The sequence below is a fragment of the Anarhichas minor genome, unplaced genomic scaffold, assembly GCF_050575085.1.
Source record: "Anarhichas minor isolate MPS153535 unplaced genomic scaffold, ASM5057508v1 ptg000010l, whole genome shotgun sequence".
NCBI lineage: Eukaryota > Metazoa > Chordata > Actinopteri > Perciformes > Anarhichadidae > Anarhichas > Anarhichas minor.
In genome coordinates this window covers 183,931-200,000 of record NW_027466456.1, presented here as the reverse complement: position 1 = coordinate 200,000, position 16,070 = coordinate 183,931, and the positions used below count along the sequence as shown (strand labels likewise).

The 16,070-nt window shown below is 42.2% G+C and overlaps 1 protein-coding gene across 1 annotated transcript in view; it reads right to left on the bottom strand.

Annotated features, from left to right (window-relative positions):
- Positions 1-10,032, bottom strand: part of sh3rf1 (SH3 domain containing ring finger 1) — a 40,467-nt gene extending 30,435 nt beyond the window's left edge. Inside the window, exons 1-2 of the mRNA XM_076087305.1 lie at positions 9,766-10,032; positions 7,032-7,543 (exon numbers count right to left, since the gene is read on the bottom strand). Coding sequence (XP_075943420.1) covers positions 7,032-7,415 — 384 coding nt within the window. The 5' untranslated portion in view covers positions 7,416-7,543; positions 9,766-10,032. The remainder of the gene's footprint in view (positions 1-7,031; positions 7,544-9,765) is intronic.
- Between the last annotated feature and the right edge of the window lie 6,038 nt (positions 10,033-16,070).

Below are 16,070 nucleotides of genomic sequence, written 5' to 3'. Positions count from 1 at the left end.
GGAATATTTATAAGCCATGTGAGCACAGGTTCTTATGAATATTGTCTGTTTCGGAATAAGGAATATTTTCAGCATGTAAACGTGGTCGATAGCACTTTGGATGAGCGTGAAAAGATGTTTTCAATATGATACAGCTGCTCCAGCTGAGTCTGCTCTGCAGAGGACACGTCACTGCAAGAATGACCATCAACAGAACTCATCAAGACTTCATACACATGACGGACACAGGAACCTCTTCCATCCTTTAAAATCCACCATCACACCAACGAGCAGCAGAAAGTCAGAAAGTAACACACGTAAAATATGTGTTTTAGAAAGGTTTACTGAAGAAGGTGAACATGAGCCGGAGAGTGGCACACGCACACGCACACACACACACACACACACACACACACACACACACACACACACACACACACACACACACACACACACACACACACACACACACACACACACACACACACACACACACACACACACACACACACACACACACACACACACACACACACACACACACACACACACACACACACACACACACACACACAGAGGTTAAAAGGAGACTGAGCAAAAACAAGTTAACTCCTTCCTTTACGTTCCTTCCTTTACGTGTCTGGAAAGTCTTGACAAAGACGTGCACACACCCTTAATCACATGATTGGGTCTTTTGAACTTCTCCTCGGGTATTATGTAAACCAACACATGGAGGACATGTTTCCCACAGCGGACCACTCCTCCCCATGGACGTTTCCCAAAACACGGTAAGACCGGTAAGGAATGCAGACAGTGATAAGACCGCAGACATGTTCAAGCTGCAGATTCCTCGTACTCTTTCCCAAATGCATGATGGGATAGGCTCTGCTCCACTGTGAGCATGTTCAGGATGGGGGCTCGTTATGTTCCGCTTACAAGTTGGTGGTGTGATAACCTCTCATTATCGACCTGCTTTCATAAGCTGATAACACAGCAGGGCTCCGGAGTGTGACCAACTATTTACATGTGCGATAAGATGACCATCGACGATAGTGTATCAATATGTCCGAGACTAGTACAGATACCTTTTTGTTGTTTTTAATGTATTTAAAGTGTCCTTAAAATTGCCTCGAATCCCTGTATGTATGTATGTATGTATGTATGTATGTATGTGTGTGTGTGTATGTCAAACAACCTTCTCCTCTCCTGTACACGCTAGAAGTCGTTGCCGATTGCCTTCTAAGCTGAGGCCAGTGAACTGCCAGCCTGTCACATGATGTGGTCAATACATATTCACAACATGCGGCCGTATACGTGATCCCGGCTCACCGACACATGACGGATGTACCCAGAATCTACGAAGAGGTGAAGACACGTTTCAAAACATGGCTCACCCTCCTGCAGAGAGAGAGAGCAGCCCTGAGGCGTGATGGATGGATGTCTAGAGCTACCGGGTCGTACGTTACGATTACGTCACACCACATCTCTGAGGAGTGGAACTAGTTTCACGTGTTCTGCAGACACGGTCAATACAGGCAGGAACGTCGTGGAGTTTCTGAAAACTGAACCTGGAGGAATGGGACATAAACGGGAAGGAGCCCAGCCATAGTACCAGACATCTTTACTTAATGCACTTTATTTATTATGATGTTTATAGCATCTACATGTACGGTAAGAGTGGTCAGATCAGTTGCCGTCTATTTAGTGCCCGCCTCCAAATTCCTAAAAGTCAACTTGACTTGAACGAGCGTTGAGCATCGTCGAAGGTTTAGCTCGCGCTCGTCACAGCTCCGTGTTTGCAGGACGCCATTTGTACACAGGCAGCAGAAATAAATAACACATTTAATACTTGACTTCTTTCTTTACAGGTTTTGTATAAAGGTAATAAAGTATTCCATAAATATGAGATATGAGTTTACAGATAATTACAATCCCTCCTCGTCATTGAGGAGGTTGGTTTATGGTGTTTTGTCGGTTACACCTACAGTCTATGTTCAGATCTCTGAGTTACACTCGTTGTCTTGTTGATTCCTCACACTTCATTTTGTCTGTACGCCCTCTGCCGTTTAGGAGAATAAAGAAGTATGAGTATGAACTCCTCCGTACAGACTCTGCAGCTTTAGCCTGGAGCGCTGCACAGTCTGACACCATTCACTGAGAAGTATTATTTATAACCTGCTGCTGAGAAACTGCGTCAACAAGAAGCAAACGGACTCAAAGTGTATTAGATAACAACCAGAGCTGCAGACACACGGGTAACTTCACTACATAACAAGTGTTTTGTTTCCTCAGACTGAGTGGGGGGGGGGGGGGGGTGGTCTAATAAACTCTAATCTCATTAGACCTCTAACAGGCTCCAGCCTGGATTTAGACAGCAAGGAGGGAGGAGGTACGTACAGAAATATGAGAGGAAAAAAACAACTCAGCTTGTGTCTCATAAGCGGAAAGTTACAGGTGGCTCCACAATCCCTGACACGCACTTGTCCAGAAGCTGGTCACGGGTTACTTGTGGACCTCCGTGGGAAACACAGAGGACGAAGCAGAGAAGAGTGTGAGCGTGTTGAGAGAGCCGGAATGAAACAGACCGAAGCCTCCTCTGGTGAAAAGAATTCCCAGTGGAAAGCAGTAAAAGTATGCGTTTGCCAGCATGTGGGCAGCGTGTGAGGGTGTAATGACGGGGTCAGCCGGTCGGCTTCAACAACATGATGTCATCAAAGAGGGCCGGCGTGACTCATCGACCTCAGACTGAAGGGAGGTGCACAGGAATGTTAATGAGATAACTCAACATGAGGAACCCATAAACAACATTCTTCTACTCTGGAGAAATAAATCAACTCCAACAGAGAGACGGGAAAAAACGCACCACGACGTTGTTACCAAAATAACATTAAAATATCATTGCAATGTCTTGTGGGTAACATCAGGACAATCAATCTGCAGCAAATAGTACCAGAAAAAATTAATTAGATAATGACAAGTAACGGCAGGTAGGGGGGGGCGTAAAAAAAGAATAAAAGTGTTCCGAGTATAAAGATCTCATTACCAAACACGAGACAATGACCTAATTACATCCTCGAGAGCTGAGGGAAGAATAGCGTCTCATTACACACACACACACACACACACACACACACACACACACACACACACACACACACACACACACACACACACACACACACACACACACACACACACACACACACACACACACACACACACACACACACACACACACACACACACACACACACACACACAATTGAGGCCTTATTACGTTAACATTATGGAATATATTAGAGCTATAAATGCTTCCTAAACTGTGGCTAATGCACAACATCATTAAAAATTAACAGGAACGCTTTTATGACAAAGATGGAAGCGATTATAAAAATAACAAACAGCTCTATTTTGAGTCAACTGATAACTGAAGACATCCGCAGAAAGCTCTCTCTCTAATTCTTCACCCCGGGCCCCGACCGCTGTGACTCCTGAACCCTGACCTTTGACTCCCAGGCGGCTCCGGTGGCTCCACTCACCACCACCACGCGATCTGTTCTCAATCTGTGTGAACAAAATACTGTGTCATACGAGTCAACGAGGGCGAGAGAAGGGAGACAAAACATCCATGTAAGCGGAGCACCGCGGAGGTGAGTCATCGACCACGGCCTCTGAGGCAGAGTGTCAGACAACTGGAGACCGGGGGGGCTGACTAAACATTTGTCCCTTTTGGTCCCGACACCTTCAACCCCCAAAACCTGGTTCTAGTAAAACCTAAGGTCAAGTTATCGGTTCTCCTGTCGGTACTTTCTTAGTTCCTGAGTGAGACGTCCTCGTCTCAAATGTCCTCTCTCTGTCTGTCTGTCTCTCTGTCTGTCTGTCTGTCTGTCTCTCTCTGTCTGTCTCTTTGTCTCCGGCTCTTATTATACAAGAATAATAAAGAAATGTGGATTATTTTCTTCATTAATTGTCTATTTTTCTCACTAAATAATCAAAGAGAACCGATAAGAGTATCGATAAGTAACCGAACCCATGAGCAGTACCGATCAGAGTACCAGTACCGATCAGAGTACCAGTACCGATCAGAGTACCAGTACCGATCAGAGTACCAGTACTGATCAGACTCTGAGACGAGGGAACAGGAAGTGTAAAAAGTGCTGACTCATGCCTGTGTTTAGGACTCACTCCTGAGGCGTTCTGCTGATGACAGGGAACCAAACAAGGCTGTGCAGGTGTAATGTTTTTTTAGAACATGAAAGGCAGAGATCAAAGCTGATTGCCCTGACCTGATCTCAGGCCAGAGCTCTTTGGGGACTGCCCCCCCCCCCCCCCCCCCCCCCCCCCGGGTCACACCCTCAGCTCCTTCTTTTATTGCTCGTCGCCGTCTGTCCCCGGATTCCTTTTTTTTGGTGAATCTCAAAGCTTGAAGCAGCTCCTCTGGTGCCGTCATCAGTGAACGTGACCTCGATCAACACAGCTTGTAAGTATCATAAACGTTTGTTTGCTGCAGAGATTAGTTTCTGTAATAATCAAAAATCCAACGGACAGAATCTCATCGTGCGACGCAAACTTCCTGGTTTACCTAAAAAAATACGTCATTCCTGCAGCTCTGGCTGGAGATGCAAGGAAAAGCAACACACACACACACACACACACACACACACACACACACACACACACACACACACACACACACACACGCACGCACGCACGCACGCACACACACACACACACACACACACAGAGGATCATATGCCTGCCTATACACTGAGGGATTATCATCAGCCGTCAATGTGAAAGACATAACAGAGGTGAAATAATGTGCTCGTTTCGAGTGTCCGCCTCTTTATCTCACACAAACGGGTTCTTTTTCCAGAATGGAGGGAAATTCCACGACGAGCCTGAACCCTCTGAAGTGATGTTCTGAGGTAAACGAGGCGGGCCCTCCAGTAGCGACGCACAGCGAGGCCTCTGATCTCCGTAGCTGCACGGTGAAGGCGGACACATTATCGGCGCTTTGACATTCCAGTGATTCTCCATAAAGACCTCAACATCTTTTCATCTACCTCATCCTCCCTCAGGTGGAAACCAGAGGAGCTCTGAGAGGGCCCGGGAGGTTCCTCCCCTTGGTTTTTAGAGCCTGGTTTTCCATTTCCAATCAACAAATACTACACACTGCTGTCAGTGTCAGTGGGTGTATGATAGATTGATGTGTTTTCCTGTCATGTGGGTTTATAAGACACCAAAGATACAGCTGCAGTGCTCAAACATTTCATTCAATGAAAGAATTACCGGGTATTTCACCGCTCGGTCTTAAAACTAATTATTCAGCCTTCTCAAATAAAAGCGGCTGCAGGTAAATTCCCCTTCCTGAAGCAAAACTCAAGTCAGTCATCGTCCTCCAGCCAAAATAAATCAACATAAACGGAGGATGTTTACTAAAGAGAACATCTTATGAGATGAGAGTAAAACAAGAAGCGCCTCCGGAGGAACATTTAACCTGCTGCTCACTGACGGGAATGCTCCGCAGCAGAACATCTTTGTCTTTTGTTAAAGTTCTGCTCTGTAGTTATACTTTATGAGACAATACATCCGTAACTTTTGTTTAAACACCAAAATATCAAACATTTTGCTCCTAAATATCACAAAGTAACCTGAAGTGAGCCTTCATGTAGAGTCTACCGCTGCTTTCCTTCATGTATTCTAACTCCACAGCAAACAGTCTCACACACGCGTGTGATTTGGACTTTCATGACTAATGCACAGCAGCACTGACTGAGTATTGACTTTCCCAGAGAGGAGGGTAAATAATAAAAAGGAAAAGAGGTTTTTGTTGGCGGTGAAGGTTCAGTAAAGGACGTTAAAGCGGCACAAACACAACCGTGACGTGTTCGCCTGCTGCTTTCATCGTGTTGCTGTTTCCACATAAACACTGAACTCTGCCCACGTTTCACTGAGCTTACAGAAGCTCACATGAAGAGGACTCTACGGTTCATGTTGTCTTATTTACACGTCTCTCTCATCTGTGTAAATGAAACGCACATAGGGTCCCTGCATTTCACAATTTCCGTCTGTTCCTATAACTACGCTTTACAACTGCAGATTAAAACAGCCAGCCGGTAGTCACACCCTGCATTTCTCACGTACACTCGCCAGCAGCACCACAGCAGGGATCTCAAGAGCAGCACACATATTGTGCATGTGGCATCGTCAGCAACTAAGAAAGAGCAGAGGACCTTTCTGAGGCTTTTGTTTGGAGCCTCCTTCAGAGCATGAGCGGTTCATACTCGACGCTCTGATCGACACATTATTCTCATAACAGAGGACGAACAGACAAAATGAAGTGTGAGGAATCAAAAAGACAACGAGTGTAACTCAGATATGAACATAGACTGTACGTGTAACCAGTAAAAGCCATAAACCAACCTCCACTAGAGAGAGGAGGGATTGTAATTATCTGTAATCTTATATTGATGGACTACTTTATTGCCTTTATACAAACTCTGTAAAGAAACAAGTTAAGTATTAAATGCAATATAAACAAACTAAGTTTGAATATCCTGTAATTAATTTGATTTGTCTGATAAATATTGACTCAGATGTGGATGTTTAAGACGTCTTGTTTCTACAGCATGAGCTGACCTTCTTTGTATAATCCCCAGACATGTAAATAGGTTCTTTTTATCAGTTAACTATTAGTGACAGTCACGTGACCAAGTTAAAACGCGCTGGCTCACTACGGTGAGTAGAAACTAAGCTTTAGGGGAAAAGCCCGGCTGCAGCCGGCTCACAGACACACAGAACCGTTTGTTTGGCTCCACCGTTAACTGCTCTCAACCACTCGCCGTCAGCACCGCTGGGCCGCTGGCTGGCTTTGGGATCACCATGATAACAGTTAATCCGCAGCAAAGATTAGAGAGAGCCAGTGATGCAACATGCTGCTTTTAATCCACACAGATTTTCTGTTTTGTTGCAGCTCGACCCAAACAATGGGTAAAACACAGACTCGTGCTCACTGATCCGTGTGCGGTCACGGCGAGTAGTATACTGACCCGCACAAGGGTGCTCTTAGCCTGAGCTCGCTGGGGCTGTGCTCCCGGGGTGCCCTGGTCTCTGGCTCCGCCGCCTTGCGCTCGGGCCGCGGCTCCGGACGTCCCGTTGGTGGTGCAGACCCCCGGCCCGGGACCGGCCCTCCGAGGCCTCTGCTTGATGCCGTCCAGCAGGCGCACAAGCAGGATGTTGCTGGGGAGTTCGTCCACGGCGCACTCCACCAACGTCCGGCACTCCGGGCAGCGCAGCTCTCCGCGAGAGCCCAGGATGCCTTGGAGGCACCGGCGGCAGAAGGTGTGCTGACAGGGGAGGACCTTCGCCGAGGCGTCCAGGCGCTCCAGACAAACGGGGCACTCGAGCAAATCCAGCAGCACTGACTCGTCCATTCTCTTGCTGCTCCGCCACTACTTCAGCAGAAGAGGCATGAGGCTGACACGGTTTGTGTTTGGAAGCAGGACCAGAACGCCGTCACGTCACTCCCATACCTCAGCTGTGGCCATGGCGTCTGCATCAGCTGTAAAACAGGGTCCAGAGACATGCACATTAATCAGCTGTTAGTGTGCACACAAGAAATAGGTCATAGTAAGCCCGGGGTGGGCAGACTGTGGCCCGCTGCGCTTTAAAAAACTAAAACTAGGATATGGCTGGAGCATATTTATATTAATAAGTTTGGAGTTTGCCGATGTCGCCATCTTGGATTACGGCCGTCAGCATGTTTTTTTCACACCCAGTAAACAGGAAGTGACCATATCTGGACTGAGGAGGAGTGACGTAGAGACGCCGTATACGTCTCTGGTAGAGACCTGTCAATCACTGTGTAGCCCCGCCCCTAAAGCATCCCCTGCTTTATGGTCTGTTTGACTCTAAATGGACCATAATGTACTAAATGAACATCATGCTGTATTGAAGAAGACTTGAAACTAGAGATTGAGACCATAAACTCATGTTTACAATGTTTACTGAGGTAATAAATCAAGAGAGAAGTGGAGTCATTTTCTCATAGACTTCTATACAACCAGAGGTGTCGCCCCCTGGTGGACACTAGAGAGAATGCAGCTTTAACACATGACGCTTCACTTGACAGAACCGGAAGTTGCCGCCTAGTTTAAACGCTTGATGTCGACAGAATTTGGTGAAATTACCTCCGTCTTAGGCTACATCCACACTACTACATTTTTCGCTTTAAAACGCATAACTTTTTCTGCGTTTACGCCGAATTTCATTTCTGAAACAGCGATAAACACGATCATCTGGACGGAGATCTTTTCGTTATGGACGGCTGTATGAAAATAAAACGTAGTAGTGTGGATGTAGCTTTAACCATTTCTTCCTGTTCCGTTGGTTACATTTCATTATGAGACGAACTGATTTTTCCTAAATTTGCATCGTAACCTTTAAAGTGGGCGCTTAGGCCATGAGAGAAAACCACATATCTGGCACGTTCTACACATAACATCTTACTATTTAAAGTGGCAATGTCCTGTATTAAGAGTTTTAAAGTATTAAATACATTTTAGGAGCAGCAGATACAGAATTACTTTTTGTAATATGTTAACTGTGATGTCAAACAGTTGAGTTCATGTTCTGAGGCTCGTGTTGTTTTCTGCTCTAACACTAATTTCCTGCAGTGGAACTTGAATCCACATTATTTACTATCGTCAGCGTACGACACACACATCACATATGGCTGAAATCTGTGCTTCATTCACTGAGCACAGGAAACATCACACCTCCAGCTGACAAACCGACGCCTTCACACCACATTCAAAACCGCAGCGAAGTGATGAGCTGGCAAAAACAAAAAGCTGCCGTCATCAGAGTCTCGAATGAAGAGATTTAAAACCACGTTGATCCGATTAACTCGAGAGCAGATAATTACACCAAGACTGAGATCCAACACGCCTCCATCACTGTGCTCTGACATCATGTTTATAGTCCAACAATGCAGCATAATATTATAACAATGCAGCAGAACTCTACTCCATGTTTCTATTTAACACAGTTATCCCTCATTGTCTTGTTGACATCGTAGTATAAGAGTCTCCTGAATAAAGATACTATTTATATTAATTTTCTCACTTCTTTCATTGTTTCTGCGCGCTTTGTAAAGGCTCAATATTGCATAACTTTGTATATTTAATCTTATATTCTGTTTTTAGGTTTACTTTGTAACATCTGCCTCTTGGCGCATTTACAGCAATGTTTTTATTAATGTGCACTGTCCCTTATCAAACAAACCAAAACATAAATCACCATCATCATCATCATCACCAGGATGAACACAGCAGTGAGAGACTGTGATTTGTCTTTGAAGAGGGAAACGTATCAAAGTCAACTCACTTTATCTGCTGATTAATAAATAATAATACTTCAAATCAGCCCGTTGTATGATGTCATAAAAAGACATTTTAAAATAAAAACTAAAATCTTGCTCGTGTACAGCTGTAAAATATGTCAATATTATGCAACACTTACCAGCATTAAAAACGTGTATCGATAACGCACGTGACGTTGTTTTTTAATGACAGTAGTACTCAGCTGATAGTAGTGTTTTATAATATCGCGAGATATTAAAACTAGCACATTAAAGAAACTTCGCTACTTTTTCGTGTCGTCGCATTTTTAAGTAACAAAAAATGGAAGTTTTTTTGTTACAGCGTTCACACTTTAAATAAATGTTTCTTTAACTTCTGAGAGAATAAGTAAATGATTAAAGTGTGAAAGAAGAACTCTCACCTCTTCTTCACCAACACGACTCCTCCTCTTGTTGCCTTTTCTCTCTCGCGCAGAAGCTACACTGTAGCCACTTCTCTGTGTTCACAGCAGAAACACGAGCGACGCGCTCTCGTCACAAGGTGTACATTGTACTACGTTGTAGTATAAATGTACTTCTGTCAGATACTCGAGTAAAAGCAAACACAAAGAAGAGACAACGGAACTCCGACCGCACCGAGCAGCAGCGCCATGCTGGCTGTTAGTCCGCTAACGTTACTTCTTCTTCTGGTCTGCTGGAGACGAGCAGGGAGGGGGGGGGGGGGGGGGGGGGGGGGGGCCTTCACGTGCTGTCCGGAAATGAGACAACTGTGAGGCACCTGATGGATGTAACGTTTGTAAATACAGTACAAAGTTATTTACAATGTCAGTAATTTATTCTATAAGTTTGACGAAGACACACTTAATCTCTTAATATGATTTAATTAGTTTACTTATTTATGTTACTGTTATTTTTATTATTATAATGATAATAATAAGTATTATTATTATTATTTGTATTATTATTATTATGTAGTTATTGAACTCACTTATAATTATTATTATTAAAGTTTACTTAATTTAAAAGTGTGACGGATTTATAAAACATCTAAAGACACACTGAATCCCTACTTTTGTGTACTTTAGTGTATTTATGTTTTTAGTTTATTATTGTTATTAGTAATATTTTGTAGCTATTGAACTCACTTAATAAAATTATTAATACCCTTTATTTACCTATTTATTTATTTTCCTCCGCCTTCTCCTCGGACGTACCTGCACTTTCCTCTGATCACAATTATTAACATATGAACATATGAGACACTTTCATACATGCACACAAATTCGCTCTCAAACTAAAACGATCTGTAGCCTGTCATGTTCAGGTCATAACGTCTAACTTGTCTTCTTTTTGTATTATGTCACACTCACAAACACTAAAACACCGCGTGAGGCTGACTTTACACGGTGAAACTTGTTGCATGAAGTTAATTTCATATAATAAACAACTTCACTAAAAAGATTCAAGTGTCATTCTAACTACATTTAAATGTTTGCATCTTATTTTGCATAATTTTCTCGCTGGATGATATAAATGCTGACGTTTTGTATCACTTTTTACTACTTTGTTTTCATAAAGGAAGAGCTCTCTCGGTGCATTATTCTTATTGATAAGATGGAGGAAACAACCATTCCTGCTCATGAAAACTAACAGCTTCTACAACAATAAATAATCACTAATATTTCATTATTCCCCTTAAAGTAGTCCGAAGCCAAATCCTAGAGTAATTCTACAGTAGTAGTCCTCAGTAGTGTCATTTCCGAGGCGCACAAGAAGGCATCTTCAGGGGTTGTCAAACGGGCGTCTGTAACGATGTCAAAAAAAAAAGAAAAAGCATATTTCTCTCACGCGGAGTGGAAAATACCGTTCATGTCGTTATTCACCCTCACGGAGACGTTGTGTTATGAACTGAACGCTTATTATTGGTTCTGTAGTAGAAACATGAAACTTAAATTATATCATAAAATATGGATGTTTTCTTATTGTTGCATTTCAGATCAGAAGCCGGTTTGACGTCAAGTAGATTTCTTTGTATCGGTGCAAAGAAAGAACTAATTAAAAAGAAAAGAAAATGAAGCATAAATATAGAATAAAAAAAATGACAATAAAAATATCTATTTCTGCATATTTCTGTTTATTTCTGGTTCTTTAACCCTCAGAAGAACACCCGGCCGGTCTACGTCACAACAGAACGTTGCTCCACGCGCAACAGGAGCAGAGACATCTGGAAGTCACGAGCAGCAGGACCAGAGACATCTGGTGGTCACATCGTTTTATTCTACGTCACACATTCAGGATGTTGATGCTCTGGTTTCAGTCCTGCTCATCAGCATGACCTCTTATTGTGGAAGCTTTAAAAACTGTGAAAAGAATGATGAAAATTCAACTGTCCGTATTACGTTTAGTGTAATATTTACATTACAATGTTATTATGTCTCTTATGTCTCTTTGTAGTCTTTTTGTGTTCATTTGTTGTGTTTCTTTGTGGCCATTTCATGATCATTTTGTGTATTTTTAATCATTTTGTATCTTTTTTGGTTGATTTGTGTCTCTTCGTGGTCATTTTGTGTATTTGTTGTGGTTGTCCTGTCTCCTTGTAGTCTTTTTGTGTCTCTATGTCATCATTTTGTGTCTCATTTCTCGTATCTTTGTATCTTTTTGTGTTTTTTTGTGTTTTTTTTGGTGTTTCTTTGTAGTGTTTTGGTGTCTTTTCTGGCTGTTTTCTGTCTCCTTATGGTCATTTTGTGTCTCTTTGTGTCTGTTTCTAGTCATTTATATAATATAAGCTGCAATGCTGCTTCTGATCTCCTCTCCTGTATCTCTTCTTGAAGCGAGAGCAGACTGCTGGATCCATTATTGGCCGTTACAAAGACAGACAGCAGTGAGAAGGAGAGCACATTTCTAAAGGCGATGTGCTTTTATTACAAAACAACAAAAATAATGCATTTGAAACAGACCTTTGACTTCTTATAACCTGCAAAGCAAAAACACAAAACCACTTGAGGGAGATGAGAGCGAGAGCGACGCAGCCAACAGACAATGAACACGATTTATCTGCGTCTCATTGGGCGGACGCTGCATATCGAGCGAGAGATGAAGGAGAGGAAGAAAGAGAGAGAGAGCAATAAAGCAGGAGATTTATGAGGAGGTGGCTCTCCTCTGTCACACGGGAGCCCCCAGGTCCTCCTCCTCTGACACAATGCCCCCCCCCCCATCCTTTTTTCTGCTTGACCCTCATGTGTTACCCCCTCCCCGGTGTGATGGAGGTGACAGCTGTGTTACTGCCTATAAATGGAGGACGAGGAGAGCAGGAGAGGACATGACAAGACATACGTCCCAATTTCAGGGAATGGACGAACCTTGACAGAAATATTGCCTCACTTGTACGGTCTATTACTGTAAACACGGGCGGATTATAGGACAAAAGATATACAAAAGACCTCAGCCTGTCTCCTACAGAGGAGACACACAGAATTAAGAGGTGTTTAGTCCACATTTTGTTGTCCTTTTATGTCTCTTGGTTGTCATTTTGTGTCTTTTTTGGTCCATTTATGTTTCTTTATAGTCATTTTGTGTTGCTTTGTTGTTTTTTTGTGTCTTTTTTCCCATTGCTGTCTCTTTGTAGTAATATTATATCTCTTTGTTGTCTTTTTGTGTCATTTTGTAGTCTTTTTTTATGTCCTTCTTGGACACTTTGTCTCTTTGTTGTCATTTTGGTTGTTTTGTGATCATTTTGAGTCTCTTCGTGGTTAGTACTCGTCTCCTTGAGTGACATTTTGTAGGTGAAGGCCAGGGGGCCCTCACACTTTGGGCCCTCACACTTTGGGCCCCGACACTTTGGGCCCTCACACAAAGCAACATAATTCCCTTTTTAAAGCGATGCCTCTCAGGCTTTATGTGCCGCTGAGGTCAGGATTTGTTTTACTTTGATCCGGCTCTCAAACGTACGGACTCCGCCGGAGGCGACCTGTTTTCAAATGAGATGCGGGACCAAAGCTGAATGTCAATGGATGTTAACGGTTCGGTGAACAGACTTCTCTGATTTTTTACCCCTCTGGGAGCCGAGATCAAGCCGACCTCAGGGCCTCATGGAAAAAATCTAACCAAGAATGTAATTCATTTATTCCAGAGTATAATGTCAACCAGAAAGCGCATGAGACTGTTTCCCATACGTCACACTCTTGTTTTTCCTCATCGTCTAACTTTAGTTCAGTGATCTAACAGAGATGATGTAGAAGCAACTGAAGCGTTGAGTTAAACAGATGAACTGTGATTGGTTGAGAACTCACTTCATAATTTATTTTGTATTCAGTGTGTTTTTATTCATATTGTTATGAATTCTATGTATTTTATTTCTTATTTTTTCATTTTTTATGAAAGCGTGTCTTATTTTCCATCTTATTTGACCTTTTTATGTTTATTATTATACCTTTATTATTATCATTCCTGGTATGACAGGTGCTACATTTATTATTATTATTATTACGAAGCTTACCACTATTAATGTATTAATTGTGTTTAACTAGTAAACCATCCTTTGGTTGATCTATTTTAGTAAAATCCAAAACAAATCTCTCAGTCTGACCATTTAAATGAATAAAGTTTACATTCGTATGAAACCGCCATGTGGACGCCAACGATACTCGTGTCTCCTGGAGCTGCACTGAACTAAAGCCTTTCTGGAACAATATAAATGCAAATATCAAAGACATTATGGGATGTGCTGATAGTGCTGTGCTGCACATATAGGAACAAAGAAGAGATGGATATCTGGGAAATATAATTCTGCTTACAGCCAGCAATAAAAGTTACAAGAAGACAGTCGTACAAAGCTGAGCCTCCGGGGAGAGAACAATGGTTTGATATCTATTCAATAGATTCTATTCAATGGAAAAGCTGACACGCAAACTAAATATTAAAGACGATATCTTTGGATCATTTACATGAAACATGAAGCCGACAAGTAACTGAACTGTGGATGAAGTGTTTTTGTTGTTTTTAATGTTGCATTGATGCTCATGATGAAGATCTTTGCATGAAGAGAGCCAACAGTGGAGCTAAAACCCGACTCCAAACTGAGCCAATGATGTCATTCCTCATACTTGCTATTTCGTCAGAGCCCCCCCCATGCTCTTATTTTGGTGGGACAGTTACCTTAATGCAAATCGCGACTAACCGCTCATGCATAATAGAAGGCACATAAAACAGAACGAGCAAACCTGGAACAACAAACGAACAGGACGCCACCGAGCAGCATGAATATTGGATGAAACAGCTGGAAGTGTTTCTCCTCTCAGGCCTCAATGGAGTGAGAGGGGAGCGCCTCCAGCACAGATTTATGATGTAATCTAATACACAATAACCATGTTTTATCAGCTGAAATCTAATGTGGAACTGATTTGCATATTTAATACGACATACAACCTCAGCATAAAAATACATGCCGGGCGTTTACGTTTAAATTTATTGACATTTTAGCTAAGTTTCTTCATGCGCTGGTCAATTTAGAGATGTTGTTCTGTTTTTTCTCCATAACTCGTCTTCTTTCAGACTAGAGGAAGTAAAACATTGATTTTACTACTTTGTCTGTTTGTGTCTGTAGATTTCTCCTAAATTCACCAAAAGTTAGATAATGTCTCATTTGCATATTTAAACATAACATTTCACAAAACTTACAAATACAAAAAGATATCGTTTTAATGCTAGCGCGAGCACTGCTCCTCCAAGGGTACTTCTCAAGTCTCTTAACTGCATCCCCGTTTCCCTCACTTGGGTCCTTTCCTTGCGTCTTAGTCCCTCCCACCAGGGATGCATGGAGGAAACCATTTATTTATTTTATTTTATTTGTTGTGGCTCAAGGTAGGGCGGCGCAAATGTCTCGCTCTAGACTTTCATAAAACAGAAAAAATACAATTATAAATTCTTAATTTCCTGCAGCTTTAAAGCTCTGTTCTTTAACGTGTTTGTCGGGGGGGAAACACGCCCTCTTCTCCCATCACACGGGATTGTGACTACCAATAACTGCCAGTTGACAGAAAGGTTGGTGGTGTGTTCAAGGGCTGTGGATGAAAATAGTCTCGTGTACTCACCAGTGGACGCACAGCGGGAAACAGCAGAAAGGGTTTTCTTTCAAACCTTCACATTTTCAATGTTAGACGCTCAATAAATCATTTTCATGATGTAAGAAAGCTAAAAGCACGGATACGTCTACACTGTAAGGTCACACCCTACAGACTGTGGTGGAAGAAGTACTCAGATGCTTTACTGCAGTAAAAGTACAATAACACACTGTGAAAATACTCCACTGCAAGTAAAAGTCCTGCAACCAAAACCTGAATGAAGTAAAAGTATGCAAGTATTGTCAGCTACATGTATTAAAGTATTAATAGATCAGTAAAATGTTTTCTTATTATATCTGTATTATAAAGTACAATATGTACCTCTGAGATGTATAAAAGTACAATATGTACCTCTGAGATGTATAAAAGTACAATATGTACCTTTGAGATGTATAAAAGTACAATATGTACCTCTGAGATGTATAAAAGTACAATATGTACCTTTGAGATGTATAAAAGTACAATATGTACCTTTGAGATGTATAACAGTACAATATGTACCTTTGAGATGTATAAAAGTACAATATGTACCTTTGAGATGTATAACAGTACAATATGTACCTTTGAGATGTATAAAAGTACAATATGTACCTTTGAGATGTATATTA